This window comes from Sceloporus occidentalis, unplaced genomic scaffold, assembly GCF_023333645.1.
Source record: "Sceloporus occidentalis isolate IW3139 unplaced genomic scaffold, rSceOcc1.0.p SCAF_6, whole genome shotgun sequence".
Lineage (NCBI taxonomy): Eukaryota > Metazoa > Chordata > Lepidosauria > Squamata > Phrynosomatidae > Sceloporus > Sceloporus occidentalis.
Window position 1 is genome coordinate 135,641,764 of NW_028316986.1, and position 21,428 is coordinate 135,663,191.

Genomic DNA, 21,428 nt, shown 5'->3' on the forward strand with positions numbered 1-21,428 from the left:
GAATCAGTTCTTGGGCCTGTGCTCATGTTGCACTATGGCTCCCACACACAAAGCCAATGTATCATTGGGCAACTATTCATATTTAGCAGATCTGTGGTAGTGGACCAAGCTATATTTGACGCTTATTTCATCAATTCCTGTAGCACAAATAGGAATGTATCTCCCAGCGCTAATAGCGAAAGTGATAGGGAGATTTTCATTGGGGCCATAGCATAGGAACCAGCATGATGTAATGGTTTGAGTGTTGGACTATGACTCTAGAAACCAGGGTTCATATCCCAGCTTGGTCATGTAAACCCACCACTGGGTGACCTTGGGTAAGTCATACTCTCTCAGTCTCAGAGGATGGCAATGGCAACCCCCATCTGAAGAAACATGCCAAGAAAACCCTGTGATAGGTTCACCTTAGGGTCTCCATAAGTTGGAAACAACTTGAAGACACACAGCAACATAGCTAACCCCCCACCATACACACATGATCACTGATTCAGTCCTAATTGCTTCACTTGCCAGCAGCTATTTACTACAGTTGGCATGTTGTATTGATGGGCTGGTGATCCACAGATTTAACTGCCCATAGATCACCATGTCCCATATTATTCAGTGACAGTGCATACATTTGGAGGGTTGACACATCCCATGTTGCCACCATTAGATAATATAGGGTTTGTCTCTCCATGTTTTTTGCCACCCACAGGGGCCACTGTACTTTAAAAATTACATCACTGCAATGAGAGGTTTAGTTTGGTGTATAAGCACAATTGAATGAATATGAATATTTTCCTGAATAGGTCTTTGTCTGTTGCATTTTGGAACCAGTTTCCATTTCTATCCTAGTTCACAAAATGTACCTTTGTCTTCAACACAGTCTTTGAGCATACAGTATGTAGTATAAAGAAGTTGGCTCCAATTCTCTTTAATGTGATTACGAAGTAAAAGCTCAACTCGTTGGTACAATTTTAGTGTCATGCTGGGAAATGCAATCCAGGCAAAGCAGCAAAGAAGAGTTCTGGTAATATCATTTGCCTTGTGCTGATGCTGCAGTCCTCAGCTACCCTAGGAGGCCACAGCTGGCTTGAGTTGGGGTTTTTTTTCACATTCACAGTGGGAGTCCATCTGGATGATTAAGCAACTGCTCCACCCTGCTGTGTAATTTATTTATTTTTATTTAAGAAACATCTCCTCCTTTTATATATATATTTTTGGCCAAAAAAGGACTCAAGGTGGCTTACAAAATGCAATGGCATTTTTAAAAAAAGTCACACAATTAAATCACAATTAAAACAAAATCAGCATAGAGGGCTTAAAAAATAACAAAACACCAGCAAGTAGCAAAAGCAGCTGTCCATAAGACTGCTATATGTGACAGTGAATCTGTTGCCTAAGCTGTGATTTGGATAGAATAGTGCTAATTTCCTATGGCCTAACCTTACACTCACTTTTACTTTTGAATGCTATGTCCCACCCCACTTCACCAGAATATTTTCACACAACTGAAGTATCATAACCTCCACCCTAATCTACTATCCATTTTGGGTTTATTAAATGTTCTATACAATAAATATAAAGTTAAAGCAATATGTTTTGGGTATTTTGTCTTTTTAAAATAGACACTTATGTTTGTGAAAAGTATAAAAATAAAATCGCCATGACATTTTAGAAAATTATATAATCCATACATTTATTTTCAATAAGTGAAGATTTTTTTTTGTATTACGTTCTAGCTTAGCATTTTCTTGATGAATATCCAGTACTGGATCCTTGTTACTAACCACAAATCATTGCCCCCCTACTCCTTTGGCTTGACCACATAAAATCTGCACATAGAAGCAGGCTTTGATGTGCATATCACTTCCCAGATGAGGAACCATGAGCATAAATCAAGGTATAATCATTGCATTTATCTACATCCTGACCTAATGTCTGTACAAAAGATATGAAACGTTATTTGAAAGCTAGTAATCATGTGGCCCTACAGATATTGGACTGAAGCTCTCAATGTGGAGGAACAGATGGTCAGAATAAGCAGGTTTCCCCCAGCTTTTAAATGGGGCTTTTAGATGATGCAAGCCTTGAAGCTGGCTTGAAAGCGCACCCAAGCTATACTATGGGGAGAAAAGCTGGGCTAAAAAGGAGCTAGATTTTTCCACTTCTTCCCGAAAAGTGTGCACCTTCGCATGTACGTATAAATGCACTGATGCCAGGGTAGCTCTAAAGGGGTGCTCTTTTCAAACCCTAACCCTAATTGTTCATTGTAGGAGCACATTTAAAAGGGATAGAGCTGCTGTACCCAAGCCATAAGGGTGGCAATGGCCAAAAAAGCAACTGTGACATCTCTCATGGAGAGGAGTACAACATACGCAACAAACGTAAAACAGACAATCAAAGAGGGAGCATGGGGTGAAGGACGACATGATTGTACCTTGCCAGCATCTGCAAGGCACACCTCTGCTCCGATGCCTTGTCCTTGTGAAGTGCTGCACATTCAAATATGTGCAGGTTCACCTATGTGATGGGAAGGCAGTTGCTAGCACTTCACTCCTCGAAGGTGTGCAGGGTTGGTGGGGGGAGCAGTAAAAAAAAGTACTCAGTGGTATAGCTTGAAGCTGTGCCATGTGATCATGACATGTGCACTCCAGACACCTTGGGAGAGGAGTGTGCAGTTGCTGGGGTTTCAATGCAGCTTTGGAAAAGGCAACTTCAAGCTACCCCCCCCCCCCCGTCTGTTTCACTCCAAAATTACCCACCATTGGCTCTATAGGTTAGAAATGCTGGAACTGGCAGTCCACCAACTGGAGGGTTGCACAATTCATACCCTTGTGTTTCTACAGTTCCACCTTCCCCTTGTATCATTGTACTGCTTCAAAAATGCTCTATTTGTACTTTCAATTCTATGGAAGCACTGTGTCTTCTGGGAATATGTGGCCATGGTGACTGGGGGGGTGATGGGATTGGGACTCCAAGGCATCTGAAAGGCTCCTGGTTGGCAAAAGCTATAATGTGTAGGATTACTCAAGCAGAAACCACTAAACCATTTGCACTATACATATAAAGTGGTCCCTTATGTAAATCATTTTTAAAAGAAGCATAGGAGGTATTAGAGAGCTAATAGCTGAATAGTAAATTGATCTTGAACATCCTTGGTTCAGGTATCTTCTCAGCTATGAACTTATCAGAGGGCACTGAGCTGTTAGGCACCTTCTCCTTGTCACCTGTGACACTTCCCTTGCAATTTGCAGTTTGGAAGAATCACAGAATCATAGAGGTGGAAGAAACCACAAAGGCCATCAAGTCTAAACCCCCTGCCATGCGGGAACACAAACTGATTTGTTAGCTAGGGCTTTTTCTTCAGAGTATTGGTAAAGTGCATTAAACCTCCAAATACTATGTCAGTATTAAATATTACTATTACTTTTGAGACCCAGATACTGATAAAAATCCAGATGCAGGAAGAAAATCTGGAGACACAGAAGGAGGTTTTGTTGAACTTATGGCCACTGGTTGGTGATGCAGTGTGGCAGTGGATATCCTCTGGGTTTTAGTCTGAACTTGAAAAGGACTATCTAAAATGCTGAATGGTATCACCAATATAGGCTCTGTACATTGGATAGATCCTTTAGAATACAGACAAAAACCCAAAGTGGATTCACTGCCCCACTGATATGGATGCCATCAGGTGCCATTGGTTCTGGTAACTGCAGTCGCCTAAAGAGAAAGAGGCAAGCCATGAACAGAATAGTCATCTGCCTTTTCAACAATGGGAGCTGCTAGAAGGAATAGGTCAAAGAACAGCCTGACTGTGTACATAGTTTTCTTTTGCACACGATTATAAATCACTATATGTAAATGGCCTCATAAAGCTATCTTTAGAGTCAATTATGGCTCTGTTAAGCAGTCTGTCCTAAACACTCAACAAAGGGATATTTGTTTAAGAGTTTGGTTTTGTAGAATATGCTTAAAATCTTAGTGAGATGGCAAATTGGATGTGAAGGTCATCTCATAAAAAATTTAAAATATGGCGCAGTAGTTTGAATGTTGGTCTGTGACTCTAAGAGACCAGGAATTTGAATCCTTGCTTGGCTATGGAAACACACTGGTGACTTTGGGCAAGTTATATTCTCTCAGTCTGAAAAGATGGCAATGCCAAACACCCTCTGAACAAATTTTGTCAGGAAAACCCCTGTTTAGAGTGAAGGAAACCCCTGTCTTAGGGTCAGCATAAGTTGGAAATGATTTTAAGGCACACAAAAGCAAATGGCTACATCACTGATATTAGGAGAACTATAGTTGACATAATGCAACTAATATGTGGGTGTAATAGAATCTAGACTAGAATATTGCATTAAAATATAAGCTGTTGTTCAATAATTGCTCAGATAGACCAGACCTAAAAAGGTTGGATGAGATTTGAAATCTTACTTACCTTGAATGGAATCTTATTTTCTTTTATGTGTGACAGAATTAGAGATAGAAAGAATACTTGAAAATATTTGGAAAATGGTAAAAAACCCATGTTTTTTTGAGTGTCAAGAAACCCTGATGAGAATAATCCTTGACTGGAGAGAATCGTTGCCATTCAGTACTTATTCTATGCAAAATGCATTATTGACACATATTTGATATGGAAAATGACAATATTAATTTCTGTGCAGAAAATGTTGTTTTCTGCACAGAAAAAGCTGCAATTGGGGGATTTGTTCTGAGTAAAATTCTCACATGTTTGAGTTTTATAGAAAACAATATCTTCTGCATAGAAAACAGCACTTTCTGTGTTGGAATTAACATTTCTATTTTGAAATATTATTTTCCATGCAAAAGATGCTGTTTTCTGTTTAAAACAACCATGTGCAAATTTTGCACAGAGCAAACCCCCAATTACAGGGTTTTTTTCTAAACAGAAAATACAATTTTAAAATGATGTTTCTTGCACAAAACAACCAAGTGTGAATTTTGCATAGAATAAGTCCCAAATTGAGAATAGCCTTCAAAGACTATGTGGTTTTTGAAGACATTCTTGCAGCTGGAAGAAAATTGCCAAAAATACTCCTTGCTACCTTTAAGAATACGTAAATTTAGAGGAGAATTATATGTCTACATAATCCAAGTTGACAAATAAGGGCTATGATTTAGAGTGTTCCCAAACAACTTTGTTCAGTGTTTTGTGTGAGAAGCTGAACAAAAGACAATCACCTGTATATGATTAGCTCTTCATGTTAACAATTAACAGAGCAAGCTTAGACATGTCTGCTCAGAAGTAAGTCCTACTGAGCTGAATGGGATTTACTCCTAGTAAGTAAGTGAGCAACCTGAAAGGCATAATAATGCTATAAGGTCAAACGTACATCTGTGGTATATAAAAAAAGCAAAGTCTTCTGCAGAATTTTCATGTTGATGTAGGAAAGCAGCAGGTTATTTTACTGGGAAAGTAAGACTTTTGTATTCCTTTGACCCTTGAGCTTTACATCATTTTGAAAAATCCTACAAGCTAATTATAAACAAGAGTCAACATGAAAACTTTATGTTCAACTACATTCTCAGTATACAAATGTAGTTTCAACATTTTGAAAAATATTGGTCATCTGGTATTATTATTATTATTATTATTATTATTAAATTTTGTAATGTGCAATGCTTGATAACAATATTTAAAATAACAGTACAGTTTATTGTAGTGTGAAAATATTCATTTAGGCATTTTGGCAACAAACTGATTCAGTTTGAATAAATGCTTAACTCATCAGATTTAACAATGATGAATCAAATGTGAAAACTAGTAACTTTTATTTATAACACAACTATAGATCTCTTATAAAATCACATGGAATTCCAATATTGTGCATGAAATAACCTTTTTTCTTTAAGAAAATAATTAATCTCTTGTAATCGGAACATACAATTCTCTCAATTACTGTAGGTATATTTTCTTGCAATGCTCTGGCTCTCTATAAATAAGGGATCCACTGATGCAACCTTAGCAGCTATAAAGGAATGGATACAGTTTAAAACTGCTGTCAGATCCTGAAATTCTAGTTCCTGAAATGAGAGGAGAAGAAAAAAAAATGTAAAATACGATTTCACATATTTTAAAGGCCAAAATGCATTAAAGGTCAAAGCATTCATAGTCTTATAACCTAGTATTCATTCAAATGTAACAAATGTAAGACTTCAGTATTTTGAACCTAAAATATTTGCCCAATCCGGTGACAGCAGGTCCAAGCAGAAATGGCTTTTCTCTTGTAGATCTGCCATGCTGGCAGTGTAAACATCTGCCACCAAAGGGAAAGAACTTGCATTTTGCTGTCTGTCTCCCAGCACTCAGCTAATTCAGTGCGCTTGAGTATCTCTTCTGCTTGTTGTTTAATTATTACACAGAGAGAGGGGAGGAAGTTCCATAGAACTTATGATGCTGGAAACTCTGGCTGGAATCCTGTTGGGCAGTTATGAATATGTAAACAATAGTTGTGCATTTGTAGATGCTTCATATTCACAATCCCGACATAAACCCTTGTTTAAGAGCTACATGAACACTGTCAGTCCCAGTGGTAAGCAGCCACTGGGACTGACAGGGGTCTGTTCCTGAGAAGTAGCTGCTTGACATTCCCATCCTTCCCACTATATGCATGATCTCCAATGTGTGTGGCATTTGCAACATGCTCCCTTTTCTGCCAGTGGTACTGGAGATTGCTTCTGGGGGGGGGGGGGCGATGGGAATGTCAGCCAGCCACCTCTTAATTGACAGGAGAATGGACCTTCATCAATCTAAGTGGATGCTTACTGGTAAGTTGGTCTGGGGGGAGGTTCTGGCTGGAATCCACTACATAGTATGGTAGCTACAGTACGACATAGTATGCATGGTCATAAAGGATCCTGCTGTATTTCTGTACATGTAGCTGAGGGGTTCTGAACCTGTGGTCCATAGGTTACTGGATTGGCTTTATGAGGTGTGTGAATTGGGTGCCAATTTTTTTCTTGATTTCTGAATGCATTGGGGAGTGGGGGTGGATTCATCATTTACATTGGATTGTTGAAGGGGCAGATGAACCCCAAGGGGGGGGGGGTTTAAGAACCACTCAGATGATAAATACTATCTCTAAAACATTGATTGAAGAAATATTTGAATTCAACGTGGCTGTTGCTCCTTAAGTAAAACACCATAGGAATTTCAAAGAAAGTGAAAAATGCTTCTGAGGGAATTTTCAGCATCTGTACACTGTCACCTGATTTTGCCTAAAGCAAGATTAAAGGGACTGCAGAGTTTCCTCTGCTGGCAATTCACCTGAGAAATTTTAAAAGAAGCCAAAAGCAGTTTTAACAAACTAGCTAAAAAAAACCCCCCAATTTAGGGTGGTTTCTCACATCCTAATTGATTATCTGCATTTTTAAAAATGGTTTCTTCATCTCAGTCCTTTATAACAAGACGACTAAAAGTGGATGCTTCCCTTGCTCCATGGATTTCTAAAGTACAGTCAGCCCTTCTTATACACGGATTTTTTATACACGGATTTAAGCATACACGGTTTGAAAATGTTCCAAAAAAGTATACATTTACCTTGATGTTCCATTTTTTATTAGGGACACCATTTTGCTATGTCATTATACTTAATGGGACTTGAGCATACACGGATTTTGTTATACACAGGGGATCTTGGAACCAAACCCCAGCGTATAACAAGGATCCACTGTACTAAGATACTAGGCTGTTAGATAGCAGTAAATTCCAATGAAATCTGTACAAATAGTTTTTATTAAGAACTGGGATATATATGGGAAGAGAAGGGAAAAAACTGCTTCATTGCTGCGTGCTGTGACCCTGAACAGTAACAAAATGAGCAACTGTTGAAAGAGTTTCCTCACTGGAGATATATCAGTGCTTTATCCAGAATCATCAGGCTAGAGTTTGAAAAAAGTATTCCTTATAACAGTGGCCTTGCTGGCTGCGGGATTCTCTGAGCTACAGCCTCCAAAAGCAACTCCTCCAACTCTGATCTACTGGGATGAAAATCTTCACTTACCTTATTCTCAAGTGTAAATCTTTGTGTATATGTGTCTGTATTTTTTTTAAATGAAATGTTTTTTCTTTGCTGGGTGAGATTGGGAATTTATGCAAATTATTGGGGTTTTCCCCCTTTAAAAACACTTTGAATTATTTTGCAAAAAAAATTGTGCAAAAATCTTACGTTTTATGCAAAAAATAAAAAAGGAATGCTGGAATGTGAATGTTTTTAAGTCCTGAAATAACAGTTGGGAAGGGAAAAAAGGTATCTATTTCTATTTGTACTTTCTTTTCACAGAGTTGTTGTACCTATTTTAGGAAGTGCAAACATGTATTTAAATTGAGCATAATAAATTTGGGGAATTTGCCAACATGTACACTACCTCTCAGACACCTGTCATTGTTCATAAATTTCCCCCTAATCTTACTATCTCATGCTTTGCTTCTGTCATGGAACATCACTCTCTGTGCAAATCTACCAGCCGTGATATGCTGAAGGAAGCAGAAAAACATATTGCAGCATGAAAATGTGGTTCAGTTTATGTTATCACTATAAAGCTTGTGATATCAGCGCAGCTGCAATAAATGTTTTTCACTTGAAGAAGAAAAACTTTCTATTTTTAAGAATATCTTGATTAAGCATACTGGCAAGTTCATCAAGGGGCAGCTGTGCACAGCCCTTGATTTCTACACAAATCAACATGCTGTGAATTTTTTTCCGGAACCACTGTATTTCACAAATACCTCCTGCACAAAATGTCTTTGTATAATTTGTCTGCAACTCAAGGTTAGACATTCTGGACCAAATTAATCAACAAGCAACTTTCCAAACAGCCAATGCATTATTGACCTTGAAAACTTTCCTTTCATTACAACTGTGCAATCAAAAATATAAAATTACAGTTTCTCATGAAAAGTTCCAACTATTTTGAGCACTGTTTTGCTATTTTTATTGACCTGAGAAGCCAGTTATGCATCAAGGTTATACTACTGAAGTCAATGGATATACGCATGTAAGGTAAACTTTGCTCATATAAGCACATGAAGCTCAAAACTCCGAAGCACAATATCATGAAAATGACATTTGTACATAATAGTAACAATCTAAGGACAGCCAGAAATGGTTTGAGCATTGGACTATGACTCTGGAGATCAGGATTTGATTCTGTGCTCAGCCGTGGAAACCCGCTGGGTGACCTTGGGTGAGACACCCATTCTCAGCCCCAGAAAAAAAAACTGTAATAGATTCACTTTAGGATCACCCTAAGTGTCATGGCCAGCCAAGAGCAGATCTTGGAGGGTGAGGAGGAGGATGGGGTTCCTCCAGTGCAAGAGGTAATTGAGGCTACACGAGGTGCTAATCCTGCTCCAGTGCAAGAGGTAATTGAGGTTACACCAGGTGTTAATCCCGCTCTGCCAGAAGCCAGCCCTGATCTCCCAGCCCCAGAGGAGGAGGCTCAGCCAGGTCCTAGTGCTGACTGCAGTCCAGGACACTAAGTCAGACATGACTTGAAGGCCATACAACAATAACAACTAAACAATGGAAGGCCAGGGTCTCATAGGTGTCTCAATATCATCAGTGAAACATACCTTGCTAGAAACTGTTCATGAAACAATGAATTCTGTGGCAAGCAATATATGACCCACCAGTTATACTGCCTGACTGAGGGTTAACATCTTGGTGATTTAGTACATATAAAAAACATTGATAGAACAGGAAAATTTGCCATCATACTTGGTCATAACAACTCTTGAAAGTCTGTAATAGGTTGTCTAGACCAAACATCTCCAAGTCATCCTCTTCCTTGTGACAGCCCCTCCAACACCCTTAAAAATGTTAAGCATTGGGTCATGGGACCATGCTCAATGGAATGTGCTTTAGTGCAGGGGAAAAGTGGGGATTGCCCAAATTGGCTAGAGTTACCTTGTGTGGCAGAGCTGTACTTATTTATACTTCTTTTATTCAAAGGGATGATTGAGAAAATCTCTACCTTGCCACTGTAGCTAACCTGCCACTGTTATATAATAAATCTAGAATCTAAGGAGATTATCAGATGCCTGAAAGTGACAGGAAGAAAATGGGATGCTCCCATCACAATTGTGCAATTGGGACAAGAATATCAGATAACGCCATTATCCTGTCCTTGTCCCATTCATGGGGAGAAATTCTCCCATCACTTTTCCCCATGAGTTAGTGAGACAATAGAGAAGGTCTCTGACTGAGAATTGTAAATGTTTCTCATTAAGCTGCAAATCCCAGGATTCCATAGGATGGAACAATGGCAGTTCATGGAATAACATGTTATAATTTTGTAGTGTGAATGGGCACTAGGTTTACTCTAGCTCTGAGTACTAACTGAATTTAGGCCAGAAAAAACAAAGGTCTCAGTGTTGTGGAAGGGTTCTAGTATTGATGCAGCCTGAAACAACAAAGGTTCCCCTGGGCCAGACAAGTGTTGTAGTAATAGAGTTGTAACTGATTTCTCAAAGAAAGTTTCAGGAGAACTCAGTTACTGTACATTTTCATTGGTACTTTGAGTCTCATTTTGTTTAAAGTGGTACCTCCATATTTTCTGGGGTTAGGGGTGAAGGACCCTGTGACTGTCGAAAAACCATAAATAAAAATACCATTCTTTGTACCTGAGAGAACACCTCTGTAGGAATCTCCATGTCCTCCACAGCAACTCTATGGTCAACATCTGCCAGAAGAATCATGCTGGAGGACGTACAACTGCCTAGAGAAGTGTTTTCTCTAGGAACGTCTAGGTTTTCCAGCACAACTCTATGGTCGCCTTCTGGCAAGGTTGTATTGGAGGACCTGGAGATTACTGGAGAGAACATATTCATCCAAACCGCAAATCAAAGCTGCAAAAGTCAAAACTGCAAATGTGGAAGGTCAACTGTATAGTTTGGAGTAGTGGATAAAGGGCTTCGGTAGATTTCTTTGGTTTTCTGTTTTGCCTCAACAATATTAAAGTGTAACAGAGTACATACTTTAACACAGGAAAACAATGATAAAAACAGAAGCTTCTTTACTTGGAAACTGCATCACACTGGGGAGATTTCCCCCCCCTACATTTTTTAATAAAAAATACAAACTGGAGCACTTAGGAGAAATGTTCATAACCTTAACCATGGTGTTTGCTGCTAAGTAAATGCTGAAATACTTCTCTGCTAGGCTACTGTTGACATTTACTAGCTTATCTATTCAAGTGAAATGAAATTTGCATTATTTGATGACATTTTGTGTTTCTTATTGTTGGCCATACTTTCCTATCCACCACCATCTGCCTTTCCTGCAAATCCTTCATCCACATCTCAGATTCATTCATTGCTGTACTACAAACTGCATCAATAATAAATGTTGGGGTTATTAGTCTTACTTTTTCCCATATTCTAGCACTGTTTCTGAATCCAAAACAAATCTCGAAAGCTAGTATTCCTCTGCCCCTTGAGCCAATCAGTTTTATTTCATTTTCTTCTTCAGGCAGAATCTTAAATTCTGTAAGTACATGAGCATCTCCTCAAGTGCAAATATTTTATGTCACTTGGTAAAATAACACATTTCCTTGCAAAAAGAATGAATACCTATGTCAAGGGGGAGGGGGGGCGCAAAAACAACAAATGGAAGAAAGTTTGAAATGAGTTATGAAGATTACTGAGGAACTCTGACAATGGGGGGTGCTCAGGATTTTAGTCCACACTTTAAATAAGCTATACTACTACTACTTCAACTCATCATCATCATTCAAGGATCTGAGTTCCATTTCCAAAATAGATTTACTACCTTGGATAGCTTTTTAAACTTTTGATTAAAATCCAGAGCAGATTCACAATCCCATTGACATAAGAGCCACCAGCTGTAACTCAGTGGTATTACATTGCTCCCTCTCCCTACAATGAGGGCATTGCTCCCCCAAATAAAAATATTGTCTGCTCCCATGAATTTTCCCTCTAATCTGCAACTTTCTAGCATTGCAGTAACTTCAAACTTCACTTAAGCATTTAGAAATTTACTAAGGCAGTGTGATCTCACTCAAGATGGAGTAGCAGTTTGCCATGCAGTTTCTGTAAATTTCACTTAGACATCTTTTGGGTAGTTTTATTTAAAGCCATTTTAAATTAATAAACATTTTATCTGTCATTTATAATGGATTTCCTTTTAAAACTATTGTTACTTATCCGCAGCACTCAAAATCCTTTTACTGTTCTGCTAAGTGCTGTATATTCAAGAAAGGATAGTTTGAAATTGTTATATATCACAGTTTATCATAGCTCGGCTCACCGCAGTAACAATCCCAGGAAATGTGTAATAAATCTGTAAGCAGTGCAGGGTGATTATTTGTGACCCAGCTTATATGGAACAGAAAAGAGATAATATAAGACTGTGAATACCTGTGTAATGTTAACTAAAATCCTAGATATTCTTGATATAAATTCAATTACATTTAGCACAACAACATGCAATACCCACCTTTGTCTCAATTTGTTTTGTTTCTGTGTTCTGGAAAAGCAGCTTAACTCGAGTTTTTCCATCATCTGAGGATCCCTTCAGCTGAGAAAACTTGAACCTCCACAGGACATTCTGGAAGGAAATGGAAAAGACAACACTTTGGGGTGCAACTGTCTTACATATATGGGCTAGATCCAGATAAACATGCACACAAGAGGGCTGGGAAAAGCAATTTTCCTCCCTTTCCTCACCTTCAGCATTTCCTCAGCTGTCAGAGGTTTCTCTGAGGGCCAGAGGACCCTGTTGCATGATACTTGCTATAGGGTAGGAAAAAAAAAAAGGGGGGGGGGGTGCATGGGAAAACCCTGAAGATCAGAAGAGGTTTCTGTTAGCCTTCTTATGCATGTGCTCCTTTTTTGAATCCAAAAGTGTGGTGTGGAGTGTGGTGAAGTCTCTTTCTTTGGACATTCTCAAGCAGAGGTTGGGAATGCTTTGATTGAATACCCCTGAATGGCAAGCTGTGGGACTGGATGGCCCTTGTGGACTCTTCCAAGTTTATGATTCTATGAAAATTTGGGCTCAAAATTATATATATATATATATATATATATATATATATATATATATAATAAAAATAATCAGTATGTGGTTATCATTTCGGAAAAGATGATAGGAACATGAAGGTGTGTGTGTGTGTGTGTGGTCATATTTAAAAATTTTATAGACATGAACATGAGGGACACACACACACAGAGGCATTTTTTTAAACATTTACTTTGCTCAGCTTCCTTTAACTGAGTATTTTATTCCCTTATTTTCTGCCAACGCTTTGTGAAACTGCATGTTCAAAAGATATTTAAAAGAATTTCTGAAAGGTGAAATGAAAGACCTCTTCTTTCTAAAAAGCCTCATAGGGAAAGTCATGCTTACAGCTATATTTACTAGATTCAGATGGAAATGGATATCTTCCACCAATGCTATGGACTTAAAATATGTTGAGACCTGGAACATGTATCACAAATAGATACACAGGGCAGTCTATAGTGTGGCATTTGAATGGTGACCTAGGAATTAATCCCTTTCTGGAAGCAAAGGTAATGGTCATTCAGAATAACCTGGAGATTCTGGTAGCTAAAAGAGAGGGAAAATGGATGAGTAGAAAACAAAACTTCCTCAGATAGCAAATATGGGCGGGATACATACCGCCATTTAGTACATATAGAATACGTACTAGGGTTAGGAAGGGGCGGTGCTTCCGCACCCCCCTAACCCTAGTACGTATCCTATACTTACAAGATGGCGGCGCCCTTTCTACATGGGCGCCGCCATCTTGACGTATTGGACGCTGAGCGTCCGTACGTGTCGCGGGTGTTGTGACGTAGCGAGTGCGCCCCTGGCGCCTCGCTACGTCGCAAACGCGACACAAGAAGAAGCTCCATTTTGGAGCTTCTTTTTCGCTCCGCGCGGGAGTCGCACCGTATGGAGGCTCCGGCTCCCCCGCAGACTAACCGGCGGCGGCGGCAGTTTGTATCCCGCCATGGTTAATTAGGAGAGAGTGGAGATTTTTGATTGAATGAAAGCTGTGTCTGGGTGGACCTGTTTTTGTTCAGTTGCCTTCGCAGGAAACATATATTATAAAAATCCTATTATCTAAACAAATCAGTACAATCCAACTCTGTACAGATAGTCTGTATTCATAGTCTCTCTCTTAATGGCCCTCTTTTCTTACTGTCATAATGTAGTCTCCAGTTCCCCCTGTTTTGTTTAAAGTTTTGTTCTTCCTGTTATAAAATCAATAAGAACAAATTGCTGTGGTTCAGCACTTCACAGTGTTTTCTAATAAATGAATTTAGTTGGAGCAGTATTTTATTGATCAAATGTTCAGGTCTATCATTAAACATTGACAAAGGTAATGTAGATGTAATAATCTTCTATTTCTGAGTGAAAGTGCATTCACTAATTTGACATAAAGTAAGCCTTCTCCCCTTAAATCAAAAGTGCAGTTTTAAAATCTAATTTAAGCTATTTGAATAGGGCTTACTTTGATACGTGCAGCCAGGTTTCCACTAACTATTTAAAAAAAATAATCTTAATATTACCTATTTTGTATCTTTCCATATTTTTTAAAAAATAAAAAAGCTCTGGTTTTGTACTCATCATACACTTCTTCATATTGGGAAAATTGCATACTGATTTACTGCTCAAAAGGTTTGCAATTTATCTTGTGATGCATATTCAGTACAATAACTTTTCAACACCATGTAATTTGTATGGATGCATGAGTTACTTGATTTACAGAATGGTCTTACTAGTGGTGGATAAGACTGCTGTGCAGTTTGCTTGAATCGTAGTCCAAACATCTTATCCAAAGCCTGGTTGGCAAGATGGAAATGTAGAAAGTTTTCCTTTCTTAATAGTATTTGCCTCTTCAAATTTCTATTGTTTCCCCTTTAGTTTTCTGGTTTCAGTGGGAGGGATATTTTATGTGCTATGTCCAGCTCTGTTGTACATTTCTCTTAATTCCATTTTCATCCCCTCCCTCCCAATCCTGTTTATTTTAAAAATTCTGTTTGCTCCTGATTCAGATTCTACTTTTTTACTCCTATCTAGTTAGTATTAAGTATTTGTGATTCTTGCTTCTGAATCAGATGCAAATTGGCTTTTATGGGCATCATTAGTATATTAATGACATCTCACTGTAAATGTTTGGATGGTTGCACCCAACAGTTGGATATAGCTGCTAAATATTATTAGAGTGGCAAGATGAAACCCATGAGATTTAGACAGCAGCCGACTAATTCTGCCCTCGGTGGAAGTGAGAGCAGCACTGATAGAGACTGGTCTCCAAATCTCAACTTCTTGATTTGGATCAGAAAAGAATTCATTGGATGGAATCATGTGGTCTGTTGTGTGAATATGTATGCCAAGGTTGGCCTTGTGTCCTAGGGCCACAACTTCTACAGCAAGAACAATGGCAAGAAAAGGGAGAATAGTCACCACCAGAATTCTGCAGAAGTGGTGATTCTCCTTGTAATTCGAACCTCAACCCCCCCCCCTTTTTTTTAGTTAAAAAGGAAAGAAAATATAATTTAGAAGACCAGAAAAATACTTCCAGAAACCTCTGTTTTCATTTTATTTATTTTTAATTTGGGGGTATCAGTGTGCTACGGACTATAAATTGGCTTCTATGTGCTTACCCACCTGGTCTAATGAATAAAAAACACACTAAAAATTCAAGGCATGCCTACAAGATACTACTCCCTCTGTTTATTTTCCTCCATTACCAATAGAAGTTTATAAAGCATGTAGGCTCTATCCCTAGCCTCAAAGATGACTGACAGTAATATAGAAATTTGTCTCAGGTTCAAATCTAGAGTTGTTCTGTCACTGCCTGCTGAAACAAGTTACCAAGATGTGGGCATTAAAAACAGATTTCAACTTTAATGGATATTGAGCCTTCCTATCAGAGGGAATACCGGAGGCTCCCTTGAGTATATTGGCACCAGGTTCTGCTGTAAGTGTTTGTTATGATAATGAGAAGAGGATGCAGTCCCTTCTCATCTGGCCTTTTCCAGTAAGATGTGATTAGTGACACCTTGCCCAACTTTTCAGACATCAATAGTTGAAATTGATCCAACAGCATCAGATAAACCTTGGGAATCTCCATAAAAAATACCATTCTTAGATGGCAATGTTTACATTGGATGAGATGGGAGTGCTTTGTTGGGTAAATGCTTTTAAATGCACCACAGTTGTCATGAGTTCATCATTATTAACTGGGAGGCATGGTTGTACTATATTCTTTACCAAAAACATCCTACTGATGAGCTAGAGGCAAAAATCATACTTTTTGCTGTCATCACTCCCAGACAATAGAAACCTAAGTAGGCTTGAAGGCATTTTTGAACTATGTTCTCTATATTCTCTACCACCAGAACAGGAAAAATAACAGTTGAGATCTTTCTTAAAGAATAATATTTTATATTTGTTTTCTTTTTCTTCTTACCTTTGTTTTATTGTCAAAGCAGGTGAATCCCAAAGCAAAGTCTAATGTAAAACATAAGCTTTCTCCTTGCCAGCTACATGTATAGGTTTTAGACTAAGAAAAGAATAAAGATAGAAAATAGCATAGTAAATAGCATTTCTTAACTGTTGGAACTCCCAGTTAATATGAATGAATAACTGTTACTAATCTAGCATTACAGTCCTATATACAATTGCTTCAAATGAGGTTCTTTGCGATGAATTATAAATGTTAAGATCTTGAGCTGAGGCTTTAAAAGTGTCTTAAAATGGTATGTCTTTGTATAGAATGAATACATTGTGACAGGTCAAGAAGACTGAAAGACAATACTGGAAAAGAGAACAAATGAGGAGCAGATAAGATGTGATGCAAACATTATAGGCCAAATGCATCAACATGAAAAACAATTAACATGAAATTGCTGCAGTATACAGTCGGCTCTCCTTATTGGCAGGCAAGCCGTCTGTTGATTGGAGCATCTGTGGGTGGCCCTGTCCCGTTATCAATAGTGGTGCTTGCATGTGGCTGCACAAATGTGCTTGCATGCATGCCACACATCCGTTGACAATAATGGGATTCAAGGTCCCATGCTTTTTAGTATCCATAGGGTATGTGCAACCAGAATGGAGCCCCTGCGGATACAGATGGCTGACTGTAACTGTGCCTGAAACTGAGTCTCTATATACAAGAGGTTCAGAACTTTAGGAGTATGGCTAGCTTGCACAACCAAATGATGTTGATATATGAGTGCAGTGTGTGGGTGTGTTTCCCCTTATGGCACCATTATATATTATGATATAACTTAGAGAAGTCCCTTAAAAGTTAGGCATTTAAGCACCTAGTTGGAAAACCTTGATGGATCAAACATCACATTTTGTGTTCCAGCTTCCTTTGAGAACTTAATTGCCATTGCACAACAGTTTGCCCCCTTTGAACTGTCCAGTTCTTTTACAATTCCATTATAAGATCATTTAGAAGGTGGGTTGGAAAACTTTCCCTGCCGGATCGGGGCCTCAGTGGCCAGAGCAGCAGCCGCTGAGGCCCTGATCCGCCGCTTTCCAGGCCATGGGGAAGTGGCAAGGCCCAAGGACACCCCGCGGTGGCGGGGAGGAGGAGAAAGGGGCTGCTTGGCCCCTTTCTTCCTTGCGTCGCTGGGCGCAGCCATCTAAAGGCTGCGCCCAGCGACGCAAGACCAGGAAGGAGCTCCATTTCGGAGCTCCTTCCTCCGCCGACGAAAGGGCACACTAAGCGTCCTCGCATGGGCGCGACGGTGTCACGTCCGCGCTGCCTCATTTGGAGGCGGCGCGTTCGTGACGCCATCATGGCGGCCCCCATGTAGATGGGGCGCCACCATCTTGTACGTCCTCAGGACGTATTAGACTTGGGGGCGTCAAGAAGTGACGCCCCCTTTTAAACCTAGGGTGTCCTGAGGACGTCCCTTATGCCTGTCTGCAACGCGCCTAAGTCCTTTTCCAATGTACTAGCTAGATCCATGCATCTATATGCTCTCAAGCTGCCAGTTGATTTCTGGCGGACCCATGAATTTCATATGGTATTAGTCTTAGGCAAAGAATACTCAAGGATGATTTTGCCAGCTCCTTCCTCTATATAGCTTACAGAACCTGGTATTGCTTGGTGGTCTCCCATCCAAGTACTAACCATGGCTAACTCTATTTATTTTCAATGATCAGAAGGGATTTGGTTCCTTTAGGGTCCAGTGTGTGTGCTGCATCTGGGGGCTACAATCTGCAATTTTGACAACCTATGGATTGCCGCACCCCATATTATTCAATGGCAGTGCATGCAGATGATTTAACTAAAGCTGGGATTCTATTGCAGCCTTACATCTTCATACGTGGATTTATCCCAGTACCTCTTCGCCCTGCTCTCTCTTAAGGATAAAAACTGGGAGCCCTTGGAAGTCCCACAAAACCCATATATAGTTCAAAAGCTGCAATTAGGATACTCCCATCCGTACGAATGGGGTATAAATAAATGAAGTTAGTGTTTAAGCCCAATCAGTAATAAGGGCAGAAAGTAAAGGTCAGTGGTATGAGGCTGGTGAAAAGATATATCAAGATTACATTGTGTTGGATATACAGGACTGTGCATGAATCGTATGGAGAGAGGAAAAAAACATAATTCCTGTTTAGAGGAAATCTAGCCAGCAACTTCCTAGCCATTTAAAAATTTTGACTGTATAGCGCAAGTAAAGGAGAAATGCACTGCAAATAGGTTTTGCTTCTTTTTAAAGGCAATGCAAATAGCTTCATGCTAAGTGAGCCATGCAAACATCTCCAAGGTCATTAGCAAATATGCCCCAGAGGAAAGATTCAAATGTTTCAAGTACAGCAATCAGTCAGACTTGAGCATAGCTATGTCACTGCCTGTCTCATCAGTACCTATAAGCATGGTCAGTGTAGATGAATAAGGGCCAAGGAGGCACGGTTTCAATAGGGATGTTTACAACAACAAAAAAACAAAAAACCCTTGCTCTGATTTTCTGTCCTGATGTTGTGGTGCTGAATTATTTGTTTCCGATCACAGAGTGGCACCCATGTGCTAATTCAATCTCATTTTTTTCCAGTCTGAAAAAACTTCCAGGACAGAAAAGACTGGCAATTATGATCAGTTCTAGTTTCTTTTCAAATTTTTTTCTTTCTTTTAAGCAAAGTATGGAAATGTCAAAGCGCGTTAACACAGAAATTAATGAATTTAACATAAATGATTTTAGTGGAAATGGTGATACTAATGTGTTGCAAAAAACAAAGTAATGTGCTAATAGATTAGTTACATGTTACTTTTAAATTGAAAAAGTTATTAAAATGGCCAACCTTCCATACATTTAATCCATACAAGTAACACATTTTTAAAAGGCTTGAAACAGTAATTCTTACTCCACCCAATAATGGTGTTGGCATTTAATGATTATGACTTTCTAAACAGTTGGTGTTTGTTTTTTTAAATGTGTCCTTTGAAATCTCACAGTATGTCTCTCATTCTACTAGGGCTAGATATTTGTCAGCGATCTAGATCTACTTATTCAGACATATCTGTGACCTTCTCCCTCCCCTGTGCTACTTTTTAAAAATTGTTTGACAGTATCCAAAATTTTAACCTCTTGGTACCATGCCATTTAATAAAATTTACTTTTGCCTGCAGAAGTATTTCTGTGATTATATTGCTTTCAACTATCATTTTAGATGTTTACAAAATAATCCAATAATTCTGAAAGAGGTCCCCCCCCCCCACCTTTTAGTTGATTTTTACTGGTTTTGCAGTGCTGTCATCATCTTAACCTTTTCCTTTTAGCACACTGATGTGCATCAAAATGTAAATATTGTTACATCAGTGCCCTTTGGTGTTGCTCTTAAATACAACATTTTTGATGCTGCTAGAAAAGTCCTATCCTGGCTGAGAAAACCAGTTAGCAATACATACAGAAGAGCTAGATTTTTGAAATTCTTTATTGAAAATAATAGATTGTGAATGATATCACATGACATGATTTCATGAAATGTCCAGGGGACCTCATCCTTATGTTATCCACATGCTGCATATTGATCATCCCTCCTAGCTTTTCTTTAATTAACCATATCCTTCCATGTGCTCCCAACAGATACTCACAACTCCTTGAGAATGAGATGTTTTGTTCTGGAATACTGTTATAGATTGCCCTGTGTTCCATCACAACAGATCCTCCCTGACTTTTCAGATTATGCTTCTATCTTTCGTTAACAAAGCCTTATTTCACATTTCCACATATACCTGCTAGAGACAGCTTTACAGGTTTCCTTCCTTGATCATAAGGCAAACCAATTTCAGGCTCTTTCTCTGATCTTTATTCATGTTGATTGCACGTATCTTGTAAAATTAGCATGGCACAAAAAAGATCCATGCATGCTTATTTCAGCTTCCCTCTAAAATGGTAATGTGCAGGATCAGCACTGTATACAATCCCAAATCCAATATATTGATCTAAAGAAAATGTGACTATGGAACATTTTGAAATACAGGTATGATTTTTATATTCACAATCCTGGGCATAAAATACTGTTTGAAAACACTTAAATTCTGGACCATGTCAACAACTATCAGGTCAGAATGCACAGGGAAGCCACTGAAATCCACAAGCACCTGAACAACGTCAGCAGGAAAGAAGAAACCCTTAAAGTTAGCACAGGTTGGCTACCAGTCTTGAAAAACACTAAAATCAAATCCCACAAAATGCAAATGAAAACCACCCAGGGTCAGGGGTTTTAAATAATAAATAAATAAAATATTTATTTCTAGCCCGCCTTTCCAATGATCAAGGCGGATTACATACACATGCCAGTACAGCATACCAATACAATATAAGACACAATAAAAACAGCAAAAACTTTACATTAAAAATTGCAGTAGCAATTACAAATTACAAAATCTAGCTAGCTCGAAATACTACAACAAAAACAGTATGAGAGAGGAGGGCTACATCGGGGAGAGCTAGGGAAAAGCCTGTTGAAACAGGTAAGTTTTTAACTCCTTCTTGAACTGGTCAAGAGGGGTGGCCGAGTGGAGCTCACCGGGAAGCGAGTTCCAGAGCTTTGGGGCCAAGATAGAGAAGGCCCTCTGCGTTGTCATGGCATATTTTAAGGCTTGGATTCTCAAGAGTTGCTTCCCGGCCGATCTGAGAGCGCGGGGCGGATTATATGGAGAGAGACAGTCCTCCAAGTACCCTGGGCCCAAGCCATTTAGGGCTTTATAGGTAATAACCAACACCTTGTATTTTCCCAGCAGTCAATGGCTCTCTGATTAAACAGACACTATTCCTCTTTGCATGTCCTCCCACCCTGAGGCCTTTCCATTCAACAACACAACAATATACAGATTAACATGGAAATCCCTCCTCCCAACCCAGAGTCAAACAGTGTATATACACACACACCACTCTCTTCCATGACAACATTCTCTGAAGA

At 39.1% G+C, this 21,428-nt stretch overlaps 1 protein-coding gene across 8 annotated transcripts in view; it reads right to left on the reverse strand.

The window, feature by feature from the left end:
* Positions 1-5,801: 5,801 nt before the first annotated feature.
* The window catches only part of SNTG2 (syntrophin gamma 2), a 301,906-nt gene continuing 286,279 nt past the window's right edge, over positions 5,802-21,428 (reverse strand). For all 8 annotated transcript variants that reach the window (XM_089531045.1, XM_089531046.1, XM_089531044.1 and 5 more), the window contains 3 exons: positions 16,453-16,545; positions 12,468-12,578; positions 5,802-6,033 (listed from right to left, as the gene is read on the reverse strand). In XM_089531045.1, coding sequence (XP_089387171.1) covers positions 5,902-6,033; positions 12,468-12,578; positions 16,453-16,545 — 336 coding nt within the window. In that variant the 3' untranslated portion in view covers positions 5,802-5,901. The remainder of the gene's footprint in view (positions 6,034-12,467; positions 12,579-16,452; positions 16,546-21,428) is intronic.